Source organism: Gavia stellata, chromosome 1, assembly GCF_030936135.1.
Source record: "Gavia stellata isolate bGavSte3 chromosome 1, bGavSte3.hap2, whole genome shotgun sequence".
NCBI classification, from domain to species: Eukaryota; Metazoa; Chordata; class Aves; order Gaviiformes; family Gaviidae; genus Gavia; species Gavia stellata.
The window spans coordinates 133,149,089-133,172,534 of NC_082594.1; the positions used below are offsets into that span (position 1 = coordinate 133,149,089).

The 23,446-nt window shown below is 43.5% G+C and overlaps 1 protein-coding gene across 1 annotated transcript in view; it reads right to left on the reverse strand.

Moving 5' to 3' along the window:
* The window catches only part of LOC104254160 (ephrin type-B receptor 5), a 57,962-nt gene that overhangs the window by 25,471 nt on the left and 9,045 nt on the right, over window positions 1-23,446 (reverse strand). The window contains exons 2-4 of the mRNA XM_059834351.1: window positions 21,556-21,620; window positions 16,313-17,009; window positions 1,543-1,698 (exon numbers count right to left, since the gene is read on the reverse strand). Of these exons, the coding sequence (XP_059690334.1) occupies window positions 1,543-1,698; window positions 16,313-17,009; window positions 21,556-21,620 (918 nt within the window). The remainder of the gene's footprint in view (window positions 1-1,542; window positions 1,699-16,312; window positions 17,010-21,555; window positions 21,621-23,446) is intronic.

Genomic DNA, 23,446 nt, shown 5'->3' on the forward strand with positions numbered 1-23,446 from the left:
GGCATGGGGATGAGAATGGGACAAGACACTGGAGCTAGAAAGTGAAAAGCTCAGACAGGTAAAAATAAGCAGCAGTGTTGCACTGCTAAATCTGGGCATAGACACAAAGCAAGACTGGAAGGGCAGGGACAGAGAGGCTGAGCTCAGTAACAGGGAGGGGCAAGGGAAACATGATTACAGAACATTTCCCTCCAAAGGCTGTAATGAAATCCAAGAATCCTCATTCTCACCATTACTCTATAGTCAACAAATATCGATGAAAACTATGGGCAAAGCCCTCTGTCTAAAGCTGATCAATACAGAGGATGACACCCCCTATTAGTACCGGTGGATGAGGTCTTTGTGGGGGATCTCTCTAGCTGCAATCTAGTTCATTGCTGGAGCATTTGAGTATTTCCAATAGCTATATTTCCCTGGGGACTCACATTTCCAGTGTTGTTAAAAAAATCAATTATGCTGGAAAATTGCACACAGAAGACTGTTTAAAAAATTTATTACTGACAAGATAAAGCATTTATACATCAGGAAATGTCAGAATTTTTTTTTTTTTTTGTCATCTTCACTGGGCCACTCAGCATTTGCATTGTGGTATAGTATTTAATTGCACGATCACATACTAGTTTTCCCTGAGGATTCTTATATCATTCAATGCAAAGGATAGACAACTGCTCAGGAAAAATAATCACTGTGAAGTAAAGATTGCTTGATGCTGCTGAAGATGGATTCTGTGCAGTAAGGAAGCAAGGGATTACAGAAAAAACCCACAATCACATTTCCTAATTTCTGAGTATTTAACTTCAGAGCCATAAAGTGTTTGCAAGATGCTTTAGGAAGTTAATTTTTTCCCTGTCACTTCCACAAAGTTCAAGGGTGATGTTTGATATATTAGTTAAACTATACTTTTGAGTGCTAATCACTAACCCTATTTCATTTTCTGCATCTAATTATTCTTTCTTGACCTATTAACAGTCATAATCAATGACTGTGAAAAGTCATAACTGGTAAGAACCACAGAGAAGCCAATGAAAAGATTAATTGCAGAATTCGAATTCTGTGCAGTAAATATGGTCTTCACACTTTCAATGATAAAGGGAAGAAAATACTGGTTAACTCCTTCAACGAACAATGTTTACGCCGTGTATGAAATTAATTTAGCATTTCATGAGAAATTAGTATATTATTCTCTCATCAAAATTGGCACCTTATGCATACTTGCAATGGACTTATTTAAGGTTGCATGGGCCATCTACAATTTGACATTTTTTCATTTCTGAGCATCTAGTATTGCAACACTCCAGTATTCCCAAAACACAGTTTCACCAATGTATCGACATTGTAAAAAGCATGAGGGAACACTTCTGCCTTCTCATCTACATTCAGTGAGTGGATATACCCTGTATTCAACTGGAGGAGCAAAGGGAAGTTTTGGGTTATTTCAGAGATCATGAGAAGAGGTGAATTGCAACTCTCCTGAATCATTCAGTCACATTCCATCTCATTAACTGCCCTTCTTGCTTTCAAATACTCCATCCAAATACTTACCAGTGCAGGGAGCATCAGAATTGTCCGAAGCAGACCGATAATAGCGGTTCTGACACACACATTCACTGGAACCTGGCAGTGGAGCGTGGCTGTGGGCAGGGCATAGATGGCAGGGGTCATCTCCCACAGACACTTTAAAGAAACCAAGGGGACAGGCTAAGAGGAGGAAAATGAGAGAGGCAAAAGCAGGAAACTCATTAATTCAGATTCCAGAAACAATGCAATCTTATTTACATTTACCTCGTGCTGCTGCTGTAGGGAGAAGTTATTACATAGAGTAGCCACTACTGGTTTTGTTGCTTTATGGAGCATGTATTGTTAAAGTTGCAATTTCAAACCGGTTTATTTCATTCTATACGATAGTTGCTTAAATTGATTCACTGGCAGATGAAAGAGAACGAGTCCAGAGACAGCTTTGGCCACCTGAAATAAATGTCTTCTCATTACTCACTCAAAGGGCTTTAGCATTGGAGAAGCCAAAGAGCACAGTCATGTGATCTGTTTGGAAATAGCCATAACAGTTACAGATATTATCCACACCTCCTTCTCCCCACCCAACACAGCCACAAAAAATTGATTTTTTTATGCTGCCTTCAACATGTTCATTGCTTAAAGTGATATAAACTACCATGGCTGATTTTGCATCACGATTAGAAGCAGGCACTCAGATCAGCAGTCCTATTGTTTTCCTGTAGATCTGGAAACTTCCCAGTAATGGATAAAAGCCTCTTAATTTAGTCAGATTTAATCTGCAAATGCATAGGAACATGCCTATGCAAAAAGCTGAAACAAGGATGGAAATCCATCCTACAGGGAAAGAAAATGAAAAAATAATAACTTATTAACAATATGGGAGTACTGCACATTCTAGGTTTGGCAAAGATGCTGTGCTGAATTACCTTACAGAAGGTGCTTGGATCTTACATTGAAGTGCTAGGATAAAGCTTTTACAATTTTTATGTAAGTTTTCTGTAAGTTTTCTAAAGCTGGTTTTCTGTATAAATAGATACAGCTCTTTTAGACTTTATGGACTAACAAGATCAGGTGAAAGTTCATTTGTGGACTGACATTTGGCTAGTTAACTTCACAATAAAGAGCATTTACAGGGAATGGGAAACTTTCAGATAGACCGCAGATGACTGTTTGATGTCAAAAGACACAAGGGATACACTCAAGAGAAGAACTGTTCTAGTGATTACCACAAGCAGAACAATCCAAAGGATTGTGGATAGCAAAAAGCTATATAAAAAAAGAAAAATGTATAAGAGAAGAATATTGTATAGAGGTGTTAATATGAAATTAGGGTATCTAATGCATGTTCCAAAATGGAACACCACACCAGAAGCTGCAGAATTAGCCCACTGGTTATTACTTACTGTACTTACAGGCTTCCACCTCCAATAACAATTATTTGGAAAAGTTTCTAACACACATAGGTGCTGAGTGGCCATTGATGCATCTTTCTTAACACATAAACAACTTAGAAAAACAGAGTAGTTTGCTTATCTAACCTTCTTCTCATTTGTGTTCAATTCCCTTTGCTTTGGGTTTTCAAAGCCCATTGTAGAATTTGTGATCTATACTGTGGGACTGCAGGTATGCAAATCTTAACAAAGCTGCAAAGGTTACAGTTGCAGTCCAGACACAACAGCCAATAACATTTGTGGAGTCCCATCAGCTTTACGCCTGTTATATTACTTCATCTTCTCTGTCAGAAGTCTTCTTGGCTGCAGAGTATCCTCCACATATACTGTGATAAGAGTGGTAAGTCCTGGAACAGGGCCATAAAAGGGACTTCAATAACTCTCTCTTCAATAACTCTTCTTTCCCAACACTCAGAAAATGACAACATTCAGTGTGTGACACATTGCCATAAGGAAAGGAACGGAGAAGAAGAGATTGTAATTTTGCATATGATGGATGATGGTAAGAAAAGAACAACTGCCTTTTCCTTCAGGCCTTTATCCAAGCAGAAAGTCAAATTATTCTCATATGGAAACATCTGTCCCTATGTTCCCATGGACAAAAAAGTAAGTAAGATTTTGTCCACTTTATGAATTATATACCTTTCATTTAGTTTAAGGCTCTGCTAACAGCCACAGATGTAGAATATAATTTTCACATTTCTTGGCAAGCGCACCTGTACTGAAACTAGGAGTACTATGAATGGGAAGTTCTCATCCAACCCACTGCATAGTCATTCAATCAAAATTTACCACTTTCAGGGATCTTCCTTTGTTTATTTCAAATTTGAGTATGCTGAACTGAAAGTGAACATCTTTATTTTCTTACAAGTCATTTTATCTCACCCATTTTTTCTTGCATCAAACCCCTTCTCAGGCTTTTGTCAAAGCTTAGAACTAATGGCACATTCATTCCACTTGTCAAGGTAAACCCTGGAGAACGGTTCTTTTTCTTCATTCAGTACTAGAGTCCGACATCAAGTGGGATGATGACCTTGCTGCTAGTCACAATAGTGAAAACGAACAGATAACGATAATGCCTGCAGTCTATGTGATGCTAAAAGGAAATCTGTAGAGGATACAGACTTTACCCCTGCAGTGTAAAAACATATTTACCCCACAAGGGTAGGCCTAAGAGAATTCAGGTAGATTAATCTCTAGCCAAATTGCAAATCATATGGAAAGCTAGACAAAGCTGTGAATGAAGACGAGTTTGTCTGGTATTTGGTAAAAAAAATTATTTTTAAATAAACATGGTTGTGTTAAAAATAAACAAACATTTATTTTTACATGGTGCTTTGAAGTCTACCAACAATGTGCTGTTGAGCCTAGGGATGCAGGGATGAGGTCTGCAGGGATGGCACACTGTTGAGTTAGACAAAGGTATTAAGCAAAAGTACAATGTTGAAGGTTTTATGTAATGGAATGAACATGCCAGTAGCACTACCAGTTCAGGAAAGAAAACCAGTTTATATAAAGCAGAGCAAGTCTATTGCTTAAAAGGCCATGCAAGATTTCATTAATGCTGTGGACAGTCACTCCAAGTGACCAGAAGCATTCAACAGCTGCTTATAAAACCAACCAACCAACCAATGTCGCAAGAATACAAACCTTTGTATAGTGACATGGTTTCTGCTAATGGATAACAATGTTATCTACTCATTCCACAGATACAGTACAATACTACAGAGACAACACTTTGGAAAAGGTACTCATAATGAATGCTAGAGATCGAATACTTACAGCTATTCTTTCATATTTGCCTCAGAAAATCTGATTTCTTCATCCATGCGCCATGCCTGCCATTATATGCCTGCACCATATGCAAAGGCATGCTACTGCTGTCTCCCCCCGCACTGCCCAGTATGCTATGCTTTTCGTGCTCTCTTACTCCTTGAGGCAGCATCTGTTCTCGAATGTAATACCAGAACTGTAAAAGTCAGTGAATGAAGAATTGTTTACTTCTGCTGAAGAGCAATGTCAGCATGAAAACAGGTGACTTCACAGTAAATTACAGGTTTAAATAAGAAGAATGTTTCCACCAACTAAAGCAGCAGGCGTCTGAGAAAAACTTCCAATACAAGCAGCAGACAAAAAAAAAGCCCTAACCACATTTAGGAAGGAACACGGCCTGTTTCTGAAGTGATTTTGTGACACAGTTATCACTGACAGCAAAGTAGCAGACTTAATGTAAACATATCTCTCCCTCTCAATGTCTCCAGGTCCAATACTCCCTCATCCTGTATTTAACATAAGCAAAGCGTGAAGCTATGTGGCCACATAGGCTCATTTATAAGCATTCCACTATAGCTGAGTACACCGGGCAAATAAAATTCCACTGCAGCTGTTTCACCAATAGAACAAATTTCAGCAATATTTCTCTGTCCTCATATGCTCCCCCTATTCTGGGAGAAAAGGTGGAATTTCTGCCATTTTGGCTATCATATTCCTCCTCAGTGACCCAAAGAAACACATGAAAGAGGGGTACAAACAGTGAGTTAAAGTCTCCATAAAGATGTATCATTTTTACAAGAATCAGGTACAAAAAACCCAACTGTGATGGCTAATTGGTTTTCTATGCAAAAAAACAACCCTAAAATGTTAAATTACCACACCACAGAGAGACGGGAGCTAAGAAGGTTCCCAAGCACTAGAGGAGGCAATGAGGGGAGGTGCCCTGCTGGACCTCACAAACAAGGAAGGGCTCACTGGTGATGTGACGGCTGAAGGCAGCCTTGGCTGTGATGACCATGAGATGGTGGAGTTTAAAGATCCTGAGAGGAGTGAGCAGGGCAAAAAGCAAGCTCACAACACTGGACTTCAGGAGAACAGATGGGATCCCCTTTGGGGGATCCCCTTTGGGGATCTGCTTGGAGTCGTCCCATGGGATAAGGCCCTGGAGGGAAGAGTGGCCCCAAAAAAGCCAGTTAATGTGCAAGGATTACCTCCTCCAGGTGCAAAAGCGGTCCATACCAACAAGCAGGAATTCAGGCAAGAATGTCAGGAGGCCTGCATATTTGAACAAGAGGCTCCTAGCTAAACTCAAACATAAAAAGGAAGTACACAGAAGGCAGAGGCAAGGACGGGTAACCTGGGAGGAACACAGAGGCACTGTCCGAGCATGCAGAGACATGATTAGGAAAGCCAAAGCCTACCTGGAATCGCATCTGGCAAGGGATGTCAAAAGCAAGAAGGGCTTCTCTAAGTACTTAAGTGGCTAAACGAAGAATGGAGAAAATGTGGGCCCACTGCTGGGTGGCGCAGGGGACCTGGTGACACAGGACACCATCTTCACATCAGTCTTTCCTAGCAAGACCCGCCTTTAGGTCCCAGAGACCCAGGGGAAGTCTGGAGCAAGGAAGATCTTCTTCTTGGTAGAAGATCAAGTGAGAGAATATTTAGGCAAACTGGACCTACATAATTCCATGGGCCCTCATAGGATGCACCCATGAGAGAGCTGGCTAGTTATTCTGAGGCCACTCTTGACAATCTTTGAATGATTATGGTGAGCGTGAGAGGTGCCTGAGCACTACAGGAAAGCAAATGTCACTCCTGCCTCCAAGAAGGGCAAGAAGAAGGACCCAGGGAAAGGCAGGCAGCTCAGCCTCACCTCAATCCCTGGGAAGGTGATGGAAAAACTAATCCTGGAAACCTCTTCCAGGCACATGAAGGACAAGAAGGTAATTGTGAGTAGCCAGCATGGATTCTCAGACGGGAACTCAGGCTTGTCCAACCTTCTACAATGAAATTACTGGCTTGGTAGATGAGGGGAGAGCAGTGGATATTGACCACCTTGACCTCAGTAAGGCTTTCAACACTGTCTCCCATAATATCCTCAGGGAGAACATAGTATGGGCTTTAAGCACTGTCTCCCATAATATCCTCATGGACAACCTGATGAAGTACGGGCCGGAGGAGCAGACAGTGAGGTTAACTGAAAACTGCCTGAACAACTGCGCCCAGAGGGTGGTGACCAGTGGAATCAAGTCGAGATGGAGGCCAGCACCTAGTAGTGTACCCCAGGGGTCAATACTGGGTCCAATACTGTTCAACATCTTCATTAATGACATGGATGATGGGGCAGAGCGCACCCTCAGCAAGTTTGCTGATGACACAAAACTGGGAGGAGAGGCTGCTGCAACACCGGGTTGCGCTGCCATCCAGAGGGACCTCGGCAGGCTGGAGAAATGGGCTGACTGGAACCTCATGAAGTTCAACAAGGTGAAGTGCAGAGTCCTGCATCTGGGAAGGAATAATCCCTTGAACTAGTATCTACTGGGGTCTGACCACCTGGAAAGCAGCTTTGCAGAAAGTATCCTGGGGATCCTGGTAGACACGAAGTCGAACAGGAGCCAGCAATGTGCCCTCTCTGCAAAGAAGGCCAACGGTATCCTGGGCTGCATTAGGAGGAATGTTGCCAGTAGGTCGAGGGAGGCGAGCTTTCCCCCCTCTACTCAGCTCTGGTGAGGCCACACTTGGAGTCCTGTGTCCAGTTCTGGATACACTCTCATATGAGGAGAGACTGAGAAAGCTGGCATTGTTTAGCCTGGAGAAGAGAAGGCTTGCAGGGATCTCCTCAATGTGCACAAATACTTGAAGGGAGGAGGCAAAGAGGACAGAGACAGGCTCTTTTCAGTGGTCCCCAGTGACAGGCAGTGTCCACTGCAATGGGCACAAACTGAAACGCACGAGGTTTCACAAGGAAACACTTTTTGCCATGAAGGTGACCAAGCACTGGAGCAGGTTAGCCAGAGTGGTTGTGGAGTCTCCAGTCTTGGAGGTATTCAAAAGTGTTCTGGACATGGTTGTGGGCAACCTGCTTGAGGTGAACCAGTTTGAGCCAGGGCGGTTTGAGAAGAGGTCCTCCAGAGACCTCTTCCAGGTCCAGCAGTTCTGTCATTTCCCTTAAACGTATGCAAATTAATATGTCTGGATAGATCCCTGTGTTATTGGCTGCCCCACTGCCAGATCTTTCACCACATACATGATTGTGGGTGTACACGGAACAATGAATGGAAAGTTCTTGACACTAGGCTACATATCATTTCAGATGTTCAGAAGTGAAATGCGAATAGAATTGGCATGTTCCCTCTGAGGGAGGAACCTGAGAAAAGAGTTTAAAGGAGACAGAGAAAAGTGTAAAGAAAGGCAATAAGGAAGATACTCACCTGCCCAGTTCAACACACATGACAGAAAAGGCAGCTTAAGAACTATGGAGTGGAATCCATAGCAACTTTGGAGGAAAGATCTCTCGCACTGATTATTTTTGTATTGTTTAGTGAAAAAAACTAGTGACTACATAAACCTATAATCTCACACTGGTACTTCCAGGAGGGATGGCAGATACAGAGAAAGGATCATGCTTTGAAAGTCTCATTCTGTCCCTGGGTATTTCTACTTCCAGAAGAAAAACAGCAAAATGAAATCATAAAGCATACTGCAAGCAAAGCTGATTTGCAGTGATTAAACATGATTCATATCTCCCCCACCTTCCTAATGAAAAGATAGTTGGAAGAAAAAAAAGAAAAACTATGACCGAAAATTCATAGTTACTTAAATTTTACATTTGCAATTTTGACCAATAAGGCTGGACTGACTACAGTAGACACTAACAGTCCTCCATGTAGCTAAAGAATGGCCTCCATGGCCAGGGACTACAGCTATCACACACCTTCTGCTTCCACCTAAACCCTGACCCCTGCCCCTGCATCCAGTCAGGGAGCTGCTTACATTCACAAGCACCTTTATCCCTTTCCAAAATTGCCTAAGATATGCTAGCTCACTGCACTCAGGACTTTAGCCCACAGATGGCAACAAGAATTGTTCCCATGACGTGGAGCTTTTCCTGGCATTCCCTCAGTCCAGTCACTCTATAAATAGTATATCAAAGGTCAAGTTGGGAGGAAAGACAAAAAAATCCCCTGGCAATCTGAATAGGCAAAAGCCACTTCCTTTTATTCCAGCAGTTACAGTAAGTCTAGGGCTGTCTTTCTACACACAGACAGAATCCGTCTCTCATTTGTTTCTGAAGGATTCTTTTTTCACACCATGAGATTTTTCAGTTTTCATGTACCTGACATTCCCTTCTTATTGCAGATCATCATGTCCACTTGCTATGGTCCTACAATCGCTGCAGGTGACTGCTGTGCTCAGTGGAGACAGTCATAACAAATACCCAAGCTGCAAGCCCACCACCACTAGGACTAGCAGGTTTTGCTTTAGGGAACATTACCATTTCAGGACCATTCCGGAGAAAGCCTGAACAAGAGCAGCTTCTCCTGAAAAACCTCCACTGCGTGCCTGCAGAACAACTTCACACGGAACACCAACACCAGTTAAGCCACAGGCCTTGTCACGAGGGACAGTGCAACTTAGTCATCCCGCAGGCACCACTACCTTCCAAGAAAACACAGATTTCGCTCTCATTGATTCACAATATCCAATGCAAGGACAGAGGGCTGCAGAGCTAGCACCTCAGGGGGCAGAGCAAGCTGCCGCTTCCCATCAAGTCAAGGTTACTATGAAAGGAGAAGGCAGAGTTCAGAGTGCGCAAGCGCTTTTCTCTCAGCTTGTCTCAGTCATTTTTCACATCTTGGCACAGTGTCAGAATGCCACAACAGTTCAGCTGGGCACAGCTCATCTCGGAGACACTGACCCAATTTTCCTCAGCTCCACCCTACAACACTCGCCCCTGTGTTGCCTGTATTTGCCTAACTGCTCACTGGAGACAAGTTCCACCCGGGACGCCAAAGGAGCAGATTCTGACAGACTTCTAACAATAATAAATATCAAAACCAGCAGAGAAAAGTGCTGGAATCAGGAGGGGGGTATGTGTGTGAAGAAAATGAAAATGGGGAAGGGACAGACCAAGAACCAAGGAAGTGAAAAGAGAGAAAGAGGCACTGAAAAGCTCACTTGGGCAATAAGGACAGAGAGGAAATATTCCAAGAGCAAAACAAATTGCAGCAAGGGAGAGGGACCAAGAAGGGCAGTCAGAAACTTCAGCAGAGCTTTATGTACCCCCAGCAGTGTTTTTAGGGAATGTGATACAGGTGACACTCTGTACCCAGATATGATTTGGAACTGAGCTGGGACATAGGAAGACATTTAGAAGAGCATAAAATTGCTCTCTTCTTGACTGAGCCAAGTGATCTCTTTCTTACACAGGAGTTCTGCTCCCAGGTGTACTGTGGGGCAGCAAGAATCAATACTAGATGTGAGAGGTCGAAAATGAACAGAGTGTCAAAGCTGGCACTGGAGTCAAACTGGGAGGAATGAATGGACATACCCAAAGTTGAGGCCTAGGGAAAACTGGACGTGCAGTGCTACAGAGGGCCTCAAATGAGAATGACTCTAGGCAAAGCAGATTCAGCATGGAGTTTAAAAGAGAAGATAACTGGTATGGGCCATGCCACTTGCTTTAACTAGATAATGGGAGGCACTGCTAGAGTAAGCCCCGAACGGAATCAACTGGAAAGAGGGATAGAGTTTGGCAGATACAGAGGGCAGGATGATGGAAAGGATTTAATAATTGATACTATTGTAGAAATGTGATTTAGACATTACTCTCTTATAACACAAGAAAGATGGTGTAATTGGCATCCAGAAGACATACTAGAAAAGAAAAATCTAAGTAACTTTTAGATAAAACACTCCTTTTTTTTTTTTTTTTCTCCCCTTACGGTGATAGGAAGTAATTTCTCACTGGAGCTGGCTATTCCACAGTGACTACTGCTGTGTATCTTGCATCTTGTTCTGAATAAGGTGGGATCAGCCAGAGTTAGAAGCAAGGCATGGTGAAGCAATAGGGCCCTAGGTTGATCTAGAATTTCATAGTTTCTACAACTGTTTAGGTGGGGAAGAGATAGTGAAAAACGAAAGAAACATAAGGAGAGAAGAGTGTGGCTTTTGGGTTTTTTAGATGGAAAGGGAGAGCATCAAATCAACTGAGATAAAATAAATGAAGTGACTAAGAACTGTTTCCTGCTGAACTGTTGATAGGACATCAGTTGAGTAAGGGATTTTTAGGTAAAAGAGGTGGACCTGCAGCAATTACTAGCTAGTTATGGGGATGACTGCCAGGGAATGGGCTGTGTGAAGAAAAAAAGGCAAAACAAGAGAGGAAAGATTTGGGCAGGGGAAGGATGGAATATGAATAGAGAGCAATCACTGGTCATAGGAAAAGCAGCAAACTACTTGAAAAGCACCAAAATGTATGTGCATGTATGCACATCTGTAAGAAAACAAAATATAAATAGGTAGTCTAGCACAAGGCACCAAACATTATTATCAACTGTAAGTTTACCTAGAAGTTAAAGTTCTTACTCAGGAGAGGCTAAGACACTGAGTTTGTTCATTTCAAAGAAAAGAAGGCTGGGGTGGGGGGGAACTTACAGCTGGCATCAGACACCTAATGGGAGGATATAAAGAAGGTGTAGGCAGAAGGTGTAGGCACAAGGTGGTAGAACATGAGGCAAGAGACACAAGTTGTAATAATCTCTTATTGCATCTTATTACAATCTCCTTCTATATAGGAATAAGAAATTTCACCATAGGTGTCGTCAAACATTGGAACAGTTGCCCAGGAACATTGTGGAATCTTCACCTTTAAGAATAATGAAAACTAGACTAGAATAGGCCTTGAGTGACCTTACCCAATTTGGTCCTGCTTTGAGCATGGGATTGGAGCAGATAACTTCCACAAGTCCCTGCAATGTAAATTACTCTATGGTTTTAAAGGAAGCATCTTTTAAGTCATTAAAATTTGAGAGAGTTTATTGTGTTTTGTTTTGGTTTTTTTGCTGATAGTGTATGCGTATTTTTAGCAGACTACTGAAGATTATGCTTTAACATAAATCTTAACATTTCCTTCGCCTCACACACTGGAAAAAGTTTATCCAGGCTGGTGAGGAAGGGCATCTTTTAATAACACAAAAATAATCATGCAATATTCCTCCCAAATGAGCCCTCAAACAGCTGTGTGCATAGTTACTAGCTCCTGCAGTTATCAGTAATACAGACGTGAGTCCTTCTGCAATCAGAAGGGACCACATATGGCCACAGGACATGGGCAATTTTATGGAATCCTCTTCTCCATCTGATGTCTTCATACACCCTTACATCCTACAGAAGAAGAGCCAATTACAACCACTACAGAAGACCTTTTGCTTCCTCAATACTCTCAGAAACATCCAGGGAAAGAAGAGAGGAGAAGCCACTGTGTGGTGGGTTAATCTTGGCAAACAGCCAAATGCCCATCCAGCCACTCTCTCACTCCTCCTCCTCAGCAAGACATAGGGAGAAAATAGGATGAGAAAGCTAGTGGGGGTAAAGATAAAGACAGGGAGATTGTTTACCAATTACTATGACAGGCAAAAACAAACATTAAAACAACACCTTTCCTCCTCCCTCTCCCAAGCTCAACTTAACTCTTTTCACTCCAAACTACTCCACCCAGGCATCACAGGGTAGGATATGGGGTATGTAGTTTCCCTCTGTCACTCCTTCCCTCTCACACTTTTCCCCTGACCCAGAGTGGGCTCTCCACGAGCCACAATTCCTTCAGGAAATATCCATCTGCTCTGGCATGGGATCCTCCACAGGCTGCAGTGCAGATATCTGCTCCGGCATGGGCTCTTCCACAAGCTGTAGAGAATATCTGTTCCAGCACCTGGAGTATCTCCCCTCCTCCTTCTCTGATCTTGGTGTTCCGTCTGCTGTTTCTCACTCTTTTTGTTCCCTCCTCCTCTCTCTGGCTGGTGTTTTTTGCCCTTTCTTAAATATGTACAGAGGTGCCACACACGTGGCTAATAGGCTCTGTCCCGTGGTGGGTCCATTGCAGAGCTGTCTGGAAAAAGCTATGATGTCTGGCATGGGACACCCCCTGCCCTCTTGCCACAGAGGCCACCCCATCAGCCCCCACCACTACTAGAACCTTGCCACGTGAACCCAATACACTATGATACCCAACAAAGGGATCAGTAGTCCAAGTCCAACAAGGGGACTTCAACAAGGATGCAATGACCTGCCCCCAGTCTCGTGATTGAAATAGCTCCCTCCACTCTATCCCTTTCTAAATACGGTTCCATCTATGTTTTTGTCCTATAGTCCCATGATCTTCTCTCCCTCAGACATCAAAGCTGGATAAAGGGAGAAAAGTAATTCCTGTGAGCTACAGAAACAGCAGGTGGGTAGCTGGAGGGTAATTGCACGTGTAGGGATATACTGATACAGTAATGGCGTATTTTCAGTGCTGTGGGACAAACATCATATTGGCTACTGCTATGGGACTGAGCAGAAAACCAGACATGGAACCTGATTGGCAGAACTGACCTGGGATTAATTTGTATTTGGACTTGAAAGGAAAAAAAAATAAACACCATATTATTAAATTAATAGTTCTATTTCAGTGATTTTTCAAGCTAAGAGCTCACCTTACTTCTTCATTTGGAAGTCAGCTTAGCACTTTATCAAGCAGTCATTTCTCTTCTCTTTTTTCTCCACATTGACATTTTTGAAATATTTTTTAAAATGTCTCAGTCATGAATTCTAAGTATTATTTTCAAAAGAATCTGGTAACCTAAATCCCACGTGACTTTTAGCTAAAAGGCAATGATAAGCAGTGGGCAGTGAATCCCAAGAAACACATTATATTGTAAAATGGTTTGTGGGGATGGAATCCAGGAACAACTCTTTTCAGTAATGAATCTGTCAATCTGAGAGAAGTCATGGGAGAACAGCCAATCAGTCCAGAATTTTGGGAACCAGTAGCCTAGGATGGCCTAATCACCCAGAAATTTCCATTTCTGGCCTTCTATGTGGAAAAACACCTAGAGTTGCAGGAAACCTTGCAAGGCAAGGCACCCTGTGTGTATACATCCACAGAAAGAAAAGGAGCTAAGGTCCCAACCTTCCTTTTTCCTCTGTAAACTGCCATTCTTTCTGACTGTTCCACATGAGAAGAACTCTACTTGGATAAAGTCAAAAGTGAATCCCCCCCACACCCCACATCACCTAGAGGGCTTATTAAAGGATGCTGTTTCTCCCTTCTATTCAGCTGGAGAAATTGGCCATATAGTAAGAAACAGCAGGCAGTCTTATGAAACCAATGAAAGAAAGTATCTTAACTCATGGTAGGGGGCAGGAAAAAAATGGGCTTTCTATCTATCTGCTCAGAATGGTTCTTGTCAGATTCTTTGTTCTAAATAAAGAGGTAACAGCTGGTCCAGGAAGGACTCCGCAGGCTTCCATATGGTGAGGGGGAAGGCAATGCCCACACACTCTTCTACTAAAGTATAAGAAGGAAACTTGCTTCTCCTTCCTATCCTTGACTCATTCTTCAGTCCTATTAACAAGAGCTCTCTGCAGGACCATCAGTAGAAATCTGCCCTTGGGCTATTGCTTTTGTTCTTTATTGCATATAGAACACTGTAGCAACTCTGTATCACAGTGTACTTCTGTTCTTAGGAAGATGGGAGAACATACAGAGGAGAAGTCCTGGAAAGGACTCCACGCAAAGAAACACCAAGTCAGGGGTCAAACTACGCTAGCTGAACGTGGCTCCATTCAGACAGAACAACTAACAAGTATTGTTAGCAGGAGAAGAGATCAGGAATGGTGATCAAGCCAGAGGAGTTTGCAAGAAACATGAGGAAAAAAAATACCTTTCTGGAAAAAAAATACCTTCTAACATTAAGGCTCATTATTTGGTTGTCTTTGGCTGTTCTGAGCTTTTATGAGCTCTCAGGAAGTAAATGATGGGAACAGTGTTTTGTAGTTTGATAGACTGTCGTTATTTCAGTTATTCCTTAAAATATTTACCATTTTCATCTATCTCCAGCTTCTGGGATAATGGGGCTGCAAGGGAGTACCAGCTTTCATTGAACGCTACAAAAAAGGGAAGATAGATTTTTAAAAATCCCAATTTTTATTTGCCAAGCCTAATTTCCATATTTTTGAGTGCTTAAGGCTACTATCTGATACTAACTGGCAGTTTACCTGGTTTGTGAACTAGTCATTCTACTGATGCAGACAACAAAGTTAGTGCCATATAGAGCTGCTCTACGTCCATCTGAGCTTTCTGTCTCAGGAGCAGCACTATATGAATGGAGTTACATTTCTTTCAGGATGAGCAGGATAAAAGGTGCACACATTTTAATCATTCTCAAAGCTTAAACAAATAAATAGCACTTACCAATATTAACTGCTTTGTAAGTCTCCAGCACAATGAACTGTATTTTAATAAAGTTATTTTGTATGACCCCAATCATTTCATGAAACAGGAATTTAAGGTAGCATATTGATAACCATTAACTATTTATTTGTTTGCACTTGGGGTTAACCAGAATATTTGTACTCTCAATGTCCCAGTTGAACTCTTACTTGAATAAATTACAATCCAACTTTAAAATTGTGTCTGCAGCCAAAACTGGGTTCCACATTACATTTAATTTTTTAGAGTACTAAGTGTGGTGCAGCAACATTTTGCATCACTGACAGATCTTGATTAGATGCATATTAAAACCAAGGAGGCACCAGCAGAACATTATACACAAAATTACATAACCAACACAAGCAGAGTTTGGTCTAATGGACTGTCTTAAGCTTGAGATAGGAAGACAGTCATGACATTAGACTGGGTATTCAGGCTTGGCCAGATTTTGGCTCAATACCATTACTGGGTGATACAAAATTTATTCTACTTCCTCCTACAACCGTTTCAAAGAAAATGCCATGGGTCCTAGGGCAGAGAGCACATTAGAGGTAATGATTATACTATTATGACTGTTTTTTCTTACCAAGCCAGGCTCATAGATCCCTCCTGCATGTTCCCTATCCCATGACCAGGCTGCTGCCATTTCCCTTTTCTTTTTTTTATCATGAGTTCCAACAGCACTAGCAAAAAGGCCCAAACTAGTTAGGACGGTAGAGTGTATTAGCTCTGGGCTCAGCTTTGCTCCATGTGGCATCTCTCCTCTAACACTGCTGCCTCTTGGTACAGAAGTGGAACTATGTTAGAGCTGGCTAGAAGCAACTCCTGCTAATTTTGTATATGTAGCTGTCTCTGGCAGCAGCTTGAACTAAGGCCTGAGTGAAGTTTCCAGCCATGTTCTTAGGACCAAGAAGTGGTTGCTCCAACTCCAGCCTGAGGCGCTAAAAATGGCAAAAGAGTCTGCTGGTAAGCGTTCTCTGTGAGAAATGATCTAACCTCCTAGCTCTGTGAACTTTTGGCAAATGCCAAATACTACTCATACAGAGAACCAACAAAGAAGAGGCTACCTAAAGGGTGGGGAAAAAGGGTCTCTCACCTTGGCAGGCTCGTTCATCATCAACAGGCTGGAAGCCAGCCTTGCAGGTACATCGTCCGATGGCCACCATCCACTCCCCTTCTCCATTGCAGTGCAACCGGACACCTGAAGACCCAGTCATGCTTGTCTCTTCAGCATTTGGTACGCACGTCCCTGGTGACTCCACCAGCGAGGTCCTCTCCCCTCCAGCAAAAGTTTCAGGGAAGGAGGCAAATCCTTTCACCACAGCTGGGCACTTGTAGAAAAAGACTTGGACTGCCACCAGGGACATGCAGGCTCCTGAGTCCTGGAAGGCCAGGTAAAAGCCATGCTTGGTGAGTGGCCCAAAGCTACGTACTTTAACATTCATCTTTACCACCTTCCCAGTGCTGTCCACCTGGGAAAAGCTTTCATCAGCTGCAATAGTATCCACTTTGGTCCAGGGGCCCTCACGCCACTCTGGCAGTTCCTGAGAGGCTATGTCAGCCTCCGACTGGTGGTAGTAGAGTGTGAAAGTCTCCTTGCAAGAAGAGGCCACAGTGCGCATGCTGGCACAGTCTCTCACTGAGAAACGGAGGCGGACATGGACTCGGTGGGCTCCGCGTCGCTCTATGAAGTGAGTACGCAACCAGTTATTCTGACCTGGTTCAGCCACATTACAAACTTCAAAGGTCCGGATCAGGCGCTTCTTGTCATCCAGGACACTTACCTCATCCCACTATAATGGATATATGGGAGAGCAAAGGAAGAAGAAATAGTAAAAAAAAAAAAATTGATTCAGTGTTCAACTGCACCAAAAATACAGGACAGGCCTTCTTCTTCCCCTCCCGTCTCCTTGCCATGTCTATGACAAGACTTGAACCTGCTGATGGCATGTGCAGCACAGCACTCTAGACAGGACAAAGTATGACCCTGTAAAGAAGAGCTGTTAAAGCCTGCAAGTAAGAACTGTTGTGACAGAAAACATAATTCATGCAAACCTGCCACATGGCACTGAGAATTCTAAAATCCGAGAGTCACACTTTCTTCCCTCCTATTTCCCCACCTCTTATCTCCAGAGACAAGACTCACAACACAAACAAATGAGACAGAGAAACAAGACACTGTTCTTTGGAGAAAACATTAAAGCAGAAGTCCCTTCTACCCAACTTTATCACAGTTAGAGCTGTGCTTTGCCATCTCCAATGCACACAAGGCCAATGCAGCATGACCACTATGCAGGCAGGTCCAGGATCTGTTTTGTGCCAGGAAGGCACAAGGGAGGGATAGGGAGGGGTGGAAGCAGGTTACTGCTGTAAGAGAAACCCCTCCTTACCCTCTCAACTAGCTTTACAGCATAGGTACAAGGCCCTGGGTATGACAGACAAAGCGCATAATGAGATAGAAGAGAAGGAACCTGTGCAAGCACTCTTGCCAAGATCAGATCAACCAATTCCTCGCAACAAAACCTGCATTAAGACCAGTGCCAAGAAGAAACAACAGTAAGTTATGGTCATTGGTGACTCCCTCCTGTGTGAAACGAAAGCACCCATTTGCAGGCCGGACCCTCTTTTCAGGGAAGTTTGCTGCCTCCCTGGGGCCCGGATTAGGGATGTCACCAGGTGACGGAAGAGCTTAGTACAGCCTTCAGACTATTATCCAATCCTGCTCTTTCATGTGGCTACTAATGATGTTGCAACAAAAAGTCTAAGGTTGATCAAAAGAGATTTCGGGACCCTGGGAAGAATGCTAAAAAATTCAGGAGCACAGGTAGTGTTTTCCTCAATCCTCCCAGTAACAGGGAGTGACTTTGGAAGAAACGGGCGATCCCAAGATATTAACACCTGGCTTCAGGACTGGTGCCTCCGCCAAAACTTTTGGTTTTATAACCATGGAAGAGTCTTCGAGGCACAAGGTAGACTGGGGCCTGGCAGGATCCACCTGTCCCAATGGGGGAAGCGTATCTTTGCTCATAAGCTGGCAGGACTGATTGAGAGGGCTTTAATCCAGAATTGATGTGGGAAGGGGATACCAACAGGAAAGCTGAAGGTAAGCCAAGGGTTGGCATGGTATCGCCTGAGGGTGGCAATGCTAGTGGGAAAATTATGGTGCTCCTGGGAGCGTGCATGGCTCAGGAGCACATCTGAAATGCTTGTACACCAATGCATGCAGTATGAGAAACAAACAGGATGAACTGGAAACCTTGGTCAGTTCCCAGAGCTATGATATTGTTTGTATTAGTGACACTTCGTGGAATGAGTCCCAGAATTGGAGTGCTGGGATGGAGGGCTAAAGGCTGTTCAGGAGGGACAGGCAGGGCAGGGGAGGTAGAGGAGTTGCACTGTACATAAGGGAGAGGTTTGATTGTACAGCCCTTACAGTTAGTGACGATGCGATTGAGAGCCTCTGCATGAGGATTAGGGGGATGGAAAACACAGCACATGTTGTAGTGGGTGTCTACTACTGATCGCCCAGCCAGGATGTTAGCACTGATGATTCTATAGGCAATTAGGAGAGATCTCTGGATTGATAGCCCTTGTCCTTATGGGAGATTTCAACTTCCCAGACATCAACTGGGAATACCATACTGCTGTGATGAGCAAGTCTGGGAAATTCCTGAAGTTTGGGGAAGAAAACTTCTTGTCACAAGTACTCAGTGAGCCAATTAGGAAAGATGTCCTCCTAGACTTCCTATTTGTGAATAGAGAAGGACTTGTGGGAGATGTAATGGTAGGTGGCTGTCTTGGCCACAGTGATCAGAAAATGGTTGAGTTTAAAGTTTTTGGTGTAATGAGAAAAAAGGACAGCAGAGTTTCTACCCTGGATTTCAAGAGGGCAAACGTTAAGCTATTCAGGGAGCTACTTAGCAGTGTCCCACAGGAATCTGCTTTTGAGGGCTTAGGAGTCCATGAGTGCTAGTCAGTTTTTAAGAATCACCTTTTAGAAGCACTGCAGCAGGCAATTCCAGCATGCTGGAAGCCAACCAAGTGGGGCAGAAGACCATCTTGGCTGAACACAGAACTCCTCATGGCTGAACAGGGAACTCCTCGTGGAGCTCAAGAGGAAAAAGAAAGTGTGTGATCTCTGGAAGCAAGGTCAGGCTTCGCAGGAAGATTACAGAGCTGTAGTTCATACATGCAGGGAAAAGACACGAAAGACCAAAGCTCAGTTAGAGTTGAAACTAGCCAGTGTTGTGTCAGACAAGAAGAAAGGCTTTTTAAAGTCCGTTAACAGCAAGAGGAGGTCTAAAGAAAACATTGGACTGATACTTGTTCAAGATGGACACCTGAATAATAGGGATGAAGAAAAGCTGAGGCATTCAATGCTGGTTTTTGCCTCAGTCTTTAATACTGATAGACCTTGGGCTGCCCAGTCCCCTGAGTCGGAGGACCGCAAATGCAAGAACAGTGACTTTCCATCTGCAGACACTGAAATTGTAAGGGACCAGCTGTATCAGCTGAATGTTCCTAAGTCCATGGGTTCTGATGGGATTCATCCCAGCATACTGAAGGAGCTAGCAGATACTACAGCAGGACCCCTCTTGATCATCTATCTACCAAAGGTCTTGGGAGTCTGAGGACGTCCCTACTCACTGGAAGCTAGCCAATGTTATTCCAATTTACAAGAAGGGCATGAGGGAAGACCCAGGAAATTACAGACCTGTTAGTCAAACCTCAGCACCTGGAAAAATTATGAAGATTACACTGAGTACAACTGAAAGGCATTTAAAGAATAATGCCATCATCAAGCACAGTTAACATGGGTTCACAAAGGGAAAGTCCTGTCTAGCTAATGTGATATTCTTCTATGATAAGATCACCAGCCTGGTGGATGAAGAGAAGGCAGTAGATGTAATTTGTCTGGATTTTAGTAAGGCTTTCAATACTGTCCCTCACAGTATCTTTCTGGACAAGTTGTCCCACTGTGGAATAAGCAGGTACACGGTGGGCTGGGTGAAGAACTGGCTGAACAGCAGAGCTCAAAGGGTTGTAGTGAATGGGGCTACATCTGGCTGGTGACCGGTCACCAGTGGTGTTCCTCAGGGCTCAATTCTAGGGCCAGTTCTGTTCAATATTTTTAACAACTATCTGGATGCAGGAGCTGAATGCACCATTAGCAAGTTTGCTGATGATACCAAACTGGGAGGTACTGTTGACACTCTTGAGGGACAAGAGGCCTTACAGAGAGATCTGGATAGATTGGAGCATTGGGCTATGATTAATGGGATGAAATTCAACAAGAACAAATGCTGGATTCTGCACCTGGGATGGAGCAGTGCAGGACACAAGCATAAACTGGGGGAGGAGTGGCTGGAGAGCAGCCCTGCAGAAAGGGATCTGGGGGCGCTGGTCGGCAGCAGGGTCAGTATGAGTCAGCAGTGTGCCCTGGCAGCCAACAGGGCAAACCGCATCCTGGGGTGCATCAAACACAGCAAAACCAACTGGTCAAAAGAGGTGATTATCCCACTGTATTCAGCATTGGTGAGGCCTCACCTTGAGTACTGTGTGCTGTTCTGGGCCTCACACTTGAAGAAGGATGTTAAGGTCCTTGAATGCATCCAGAGGAGGGCAACAAAGCTGGTGAAAGGGCTGGAAGGCATGTCCTATGAGGAGCGGCCAAGGACTCTGGGTCTGTCTAGTTTGGAGGAAAGGAGGCTGAGGGGCGACCTCCTTGCTCTCTACAGCTTCCTGAGGAGGGGAAGTGGAGAGGGAGGTGCTGATCTCTTCTCCATGGGATCCAGTGATAGAAGGCGTGGGGATGATTCAAGGCTGCCTCAAGGGAGGTTCAGAATTGACATTAGGAAACATTTCTTTACCAAGAGGGTGGTCAAACACTGGAACAGGCTTCCTAGAGAGGTGGTCAATGCCCCATGCCTGTCAGTATTTGAGCAGCATTTGGCCAATGCCCTTAATAACATGCTTTAACTTTTGGTCAGCCCTGAATTGGTCAGGCAGTTGGACTAGATGATTGTTTTAGGTCCCTTCCAACTGAACTATTCTATTCTATTCTATTCTTGTTAGTCTGTGTGGAGGGATGGCTGGAGACCTCATGAGTATTTCTGAAGGAGGGTGGAAAGAAGAGGGTAAGGAGGTGGCAAAAGTATCCCACCCAGTATCCTCCTCTCTTAACAATCTGGCTTTGCACAACATACCATGTTCAAATTGTTCATATGTACAAAATCCATAAAACAAGTCTCATTGATTCCAGTTCCCCTTTCTTCATCAGCTGCATGCACGCCTTCCCAGCAGAGGTGCACTCAAGAAGAGGACAAGGGAAATGCTTACCCCATCAGAAGGGTGGGTGGTCCAGCCAATCTCTGAGGTCTCTCCAGTTGTATCCAGAAGTATTTCTGTTTATATTTTAAGAAATTAAATAAAAAAAAAGTATTTGGTGCTTTTCCAAGTCAGGCTAAAATCTTATCTGTCCCTCACAAGATTGTGTCTGAAAAAAAACCCCAAAAACATGTCTTGTAGAGGGCTTCCACACACCCAGAATACACATTCATGTTTTGAGATTAAATATGACAAGCTACGTCATTAAGCAGGGCCAAGACAGCGGCAGAAGCACTGGGCACATCATCATGTTAACTCATGGTTAGCAAGTTGCTTGGCAATATTCTGTCTGGATGAAAACTTTCCCAAGCAAAGTGTAAGCACACTGACAGCATGGAGCAGAGTAATCATAATGAACAGTACAGGTGAGGCCACCCTCTTTTTGGAAAGGAAAGGGTGGGACAGAGGGATGAGTTATATGAATGCATGCCAGTCTCCTCAGGACCATGGCTGCCCATTTTTATTTGCAGGTATAAATGCGGACACAAGGCCAAGACACTTTTGTTTCTAGCTCTGGAGCCAAATTTCTGTGGGAGTTTAGGATGATGACCCAGTTGATCCTGTAATGGATTCACTTTGTTCTGGAGCTGGGCATTAAGTTGTAAGCCTGTGTACGAGTCCCAGTTTTATCAGAAAATCAGGATTAAATAGCCTCTTGCATTATGCTGCTCAGGAGTAGGGTACGTGCAGAACTTCACAGGCCTAGCTTATTCCCACAACTAGTCTGCATTTCCGTTGTTATTGAATCTACCACTGGAGATAGGTACTAGACTTGACTGCTCTTGGAGTTGTTATTGTCTATTCAGGTACAAAGAAATACAGAAGATATTGTGACAGCGCAAGTCACGCATAGCATTCTGCAGAAGTGAATGTCAAGGTCTGAGACCACCCTGGAAGTTACTGGTATGCAAGCATGTGCATTTTTCTGTGTACATTTATAGCGAGGACATAGGGGAAGAAAAAGACTCCATCAAACAGGTATTTACATGTGTTCATACATACTGTACAAATCAACTGCTTTTTCTTAAATTCTGGAAAGTCAACCCTTTTTGTTTGCTTATTTTAAATTTCATTTTTCTATCTTGTTGCTTTGTTTAAAAAAAACAAAACCAAAAACAAATAGAAACAAACAAAACTCAACAGCAACATCCAGCTTATTTACAAACAGGATTCATTATTCCCCTTGCAAAGGTTTAATGATATGATTGTTCCATCTTTTACACAGGAGAGATCCTCAATAGTTTCTATTTCCAAATTATGTATTGCTGACTTCACTATCCCTATCAGTGATTCACTCCACATTAATCAGCAGAAAGGAAAGACTAGACTCATTCTAAAGCAGACATGATCAAGTGAGCAAGTTTATCCAGACCTCAGCCTTCATCGATGTCCCCTACCCAAAGCGATGTTCCCTATATTCTTACAGATCATATATTTCTTAGACCTTCCTGAGGAACCAATGCAGTTCCTTGCCCCAAAGCAGTGCAAAAATATCTGGGCAGGCTTGCCAGAACTGGAAAGAGCTACTGGTTACAGCTAAAGCAGAATCCCACTAAAATTACCTAACAGACCTCAGGAAATGCTGAGCAGCTCAGTACTCAAGGATAGCTCAGCTCAGATGGCTCCTCTGAGCGGCAAAACATCTGTGAAAGGCCTGTGCCTCCTTGAGGCATAGTCTTCTCCTAGGCTGTCCTGGCAGCAGAGGGACTTGGCATTCCCCCATGCCCATTACTGTCTGAACTGCACAGTCTGGCACAGGGGTTACACTGTGTCATGCCAATAGTTTGCCATTGGGTTCCCAAACAAGGCTTTGATAGACTGGAATAATATACAAGGTCATTTT